Source organism: Fulmarus glacialis, unplaced genomic scaffold (genome assembly GCF_000690835.1).
Source record: "Fulmarus glacialis isolate BGI_N327 unplaced genomic scaffold, ASM69083v1 scaffold28017, whole genome shotgun sequence".
NCBI lineage: Eukaryota > Metazoa > Chordata > Aves > Procellariiformes > Procellariidae > Fulmarus > Fulmarus glacialis.
Genome location: NW_009221708.1, coordinates 2,672 through 6,334, shown reverse-complemented (window position 1 = coordinate 6,334; position 3,663 = coordinate 2,672). Strand labels below are relative to the sequence as shown.

Below are 3,663 nucleotides of genomic sequence, written 5' to 3'. Positions count from 1 at the left end.
GCTGTGTGCGGCTGTGGCAGGTACCCCCAGCCCTGCAGGCCCCTTGCAGCTCTTTGCAAGCCAAGCAGAACTGCTGGGGGAGGCGCGGGGCAGCGTGGCAGGGAGCTCTCTGTGCCCAAGGCTGTGCGCGTCCCCTCTCGGAGTCCGAGTGTCCTGCTGCCCTGGGCTTGGGCAGAGCCCTTTTCGGAGCAGGACAAAACTGGAGGGGCCGGAGGCTGACGGGTCCCTGCCGCTGGGAGCAGGCATGGTCAGCTAGAGCCGTGTCTGGTGCTGCCAGCCAGCAGGAGCTCCTTGCTGCAAAACAGCTTGCTGTAAGCAGCACGTTGTGAGACTGTTTATTTTTAAACTCTTAGACGATTTGTATTCTTGAAGAACCAGAAAGACAGTAGCGGTTTATATGACTTATCAGAATAGCTGAGGGCTGGGTGTAAGTGTTAAAAACAAACTTGACCTTTGAAAGGGATCTCAGCTAGCGCTCCCACGGGTGGGACGATGTCCCGGCAGGCATGAGGAGGAATGCCTCTTGCAGCCGGAGCATCCTGGGCTGCCGTCTCCCTGTCTTCCTCGTCCTGCTCCTCGGGACGTGGAGCCGTTCAGCTGGGTGATTCCTGCTCGCAGCGGGTGAACAGCCAGCTGCACGGGTAAAAGCAGCGCTCCTCGGTTGCCTGCTGCGCGGGTTGCATTTTATCTCACTTATTCCAAATGAAGGTGTTGAATATATACTGACTCAAAAAACTTTTCCGTAGGCGGAACAACAGTTAGTTGATTGCGCTCAAGCTTTTAACAACCATGGCTGCAGTGGGTAAGTAATATAAAGTAATAAAGAATAGAAATAAGAGTATCTTATGTTCCATAATTGACAGCCTTCCTCAAGATTTAGTGTTGGGATCCCTCCAGATCTTGGAATGGTTTTTGTTTCCCCTTGGCTGAGACGTGTCAGAGAAACAGTTTTGGGTTTGGTTTGGTTTGCTTATTTTAATTTCACCCTCCCTAGAGGTTAGAATGTTTTACTAAATCTCCAGCATTTCCTAACCTCTGTTGTTCCTCTTGTTTATTAGTTTTTCTTTTGATACTTGTTTTGTTACAATGTCTTCTGATACCGCAGTCACGGGTGCTACGAAGCTAGGCTTTAACATGCTCAGGGAAAACAAGGGGAGTTTTATCTGTCGCTCTGCTCATGGGTCATGCGCATCTCATGGTGCTTTAAGGAAGCCACAGAAACCTCTGCTTCCCCTTTGGTAAATTCCTACTGGCATTGCTAGAGAAGGCAGAAAATAAAGCTTTCTGAAACTTATGTTTTCTGTAAGATAAGCGGTCTCTGAGGAATGTTTCAGAGAGCTGAGCAAAACCACTCTTGGTGCTTTTTATTTTTCTCGTGACTCCTCCTTAGTCCCCTCCTTGTGAGCACGCCCTGATCACGCTCCCCTTTTCTTCCTTCTGTGGGATGTGCTCCCCGGAGGTGGCCAGGGAAGGGAGCAGCTGCTTGCTGAAGGTGTGGGTCCCTTGTCCTCCACTGTGCTGTGTAGCTGGGGACCCCGGCCAGGCTGGGCAGAGGTCATGGAAAAACACCTCTCAGTGCGCGAGGCTGCAGAGCTGAGCTGGCTGGTGCTGTGTGGGCGAGGTGGCTCCTGTGTTGGCGTTTTCCCCCGGGGTTTAGGCACCCCGGCGAATGAGGTCTCCCGTGCCTGTGTAGGACGATGACAAAAGTGTGATGGGCCAGGCCGGGAGTCCCAGACAGGGAGATATTGCAGGAACAGACTGGAGTTTATGCCTTTGGAGGGTCTGGGATACGCACTGTCCTTCCCTTTCCCCCTGCTTTGTGGGAACAGTCTGCAGGACTAGGGGGAAAGGTTGGTGGCTTTGCTCTGCAGAAGCTGTGTTACCATCCTAATTAATCTGCATTCTGGCTGTGTTGTCTTGCAGGGGCCTGCCAAGCCAAGCCTTTGAATACATACTGTATAACAAAGGGCTCATGGGGGAGGACACCTATCCGTACCGGGCCGAGGTATTTCCAGTGCAGCTCAGACGCATTTCTGCAGCGGCAGAGCAGGGTCCAGAGCAGGCTCTAACACCGGTTCCTTTCTGTCTGCACAGAATGGCACGTGCAAGTTCCAGCCAGAGAAGGCTATTGCGTTTGTCAAGGATGTTATCAATATCACACAGGTAAGGCCGCAAGGGTTATGTTTCCAAACTTCCAGGGCTGTGCCAAGCCTGACCTGGAAGGTGCTCGGATGCCCTGAGGTGTGCCAGGCTCTGCAGTGCAAGCTGCAGCCTGCTTGCTCTTTGGAGTGGAGCGAGCTGCTGGCGTGCACACTCCTCCTCTCCTGCGCACCGCTGACGCCCTTTTCTGAAGATGGCACCAATGAAGTGCTATAGTCAAAACACAGGCACTAGGTCTCTGCCTGCTTTCCACAGTGGGTGCACCTTCAGACTGTAAGAAAGTCTTGGTTCTTGCCTTTCAATGTGAGCAGCACTTGTTTCCTTGTCTGCAAGCAGAAAGCCAGGGTTAGCCATCCCCACTGTGCTCTGACTGCTGGTCCGGGGATCCTGACTGGTCCCAGTGTAATCGGGAAAAAACTGACCCTGGGATCCTCTTCTTGCAGTATGATGAGGATGGCATGGTGGAAGCTGTGGGGAAGCACAACCCGGTGAGCTTTGCCTTTGAGGTGACGGGTAACTTCATGCACTACAGAAAAGGAGTCTATTCAAAGTGAGTATTTCTGAACCTGGGAGGTGAGGGTGAGGGGAAGGTATAGGGCTGGAATCACTCGCATCCCCATTCCTCCTGCTTTGCGGTACTGGACACAGGGACACTGGACTGCATTCTTGCATCGTCTTTTAAACAGAAAATAGCAAACATAAGTAAACTGAGCCTTGATATACTGATTTCCCAGGGGGATGAGAGCACAGCACAGGGAAGAGGGAACAGTGTGCTTGCAGCCGATTTACTGCTAGGAGCCAGTCCAAGCTGAAGACCAGACTGTATTTGGACAAAACTCAGCGAGTCAGTGAGCTCGGGAGATCCTCCTGCAGCCCTGCCGCAGAGCTGGGGGAAGCCTGTCCCAGGGCTGATGTGTGTGTCTGTGTGAGCTGTGGATGGTGGCAGGGTCAGCCCAGGTGTTCCAGCTGAACGTGTCTGGTTTACTTAGGGTGAGCCCTAACCAAAGCAAGTTTCCGTGGGACTTGGGCGGCTCTTCCAGCGCTAGACCTCGGAGTAGTGGTGGTGAGCGGTGCACCTCAGCCTGAGTTGGTACGTTTGCGGGTTGCATTATTAAGGCAGGGGTCCCTGCATCGCTGTTCTCCGCAGGGCAGGCAGGTCCCTGCGCACCTCGTGCCAATCTCTCTCTGCAGATGGATGTGTAAGAAAATTAGGAGAGATGAAAAATTAGTCTGACACATAAGTGACCTAGCAGGAGAAGGTCTCAGGTGTTGTGTTGGCTCTACAGCCATGGCAAAAAGCTGCTTAAAAGGATGATTATTATATTTTGGAAAGACTATGGAAGCTAACTGACGCAGGATAGATTTCTATTAGGCAAGAAATGGGAAAAGTGTATGTTTGGAGAGAACTAGAAAAATACTTTAGCATAATGCATCCTCAGTCACGTAGAACTGCAGGGAAAACTAAGAGTCTAAGCATGAGTGATCTGCCCCAGGGAGCAGCAA

The 3,663-nt window shown here is 52.0% G+C and overlaps 1 protein-coding gene across 1 annotated transcript in view; it reads left to right on the top strand.

Moving 5' to 3' along the window:
- Positions 1 to 3,663, top strand: part of CTSH (cathepsin H) — a gene marked incomplete at its 5' end in the record, with an annotated part of 7,259 nt that overhangs the window by 1,812 nt on the left and 1,784 nt on the right. The window contains 4 exons of the mRNA XM_009581207.1: positions 747 to 802; positions 1,924 to 2,005; positions 2,095 to 2,163; positions 2,604 to 2,710. Coding sequence (XP_009579502.1) covers positions 747 to 802; positions 1,924 to 2,005; positions 2,095 to 2,163; positions 2,604 to 2,710 — 314 coding nt within the window. The remainder of the gene's footprint in view (positions 1 to 746; positions 803 to 1,923; positions 2,006 to 2,094; positions 2,164 to 2,603; positions 2,711 to 3,663) is intronic.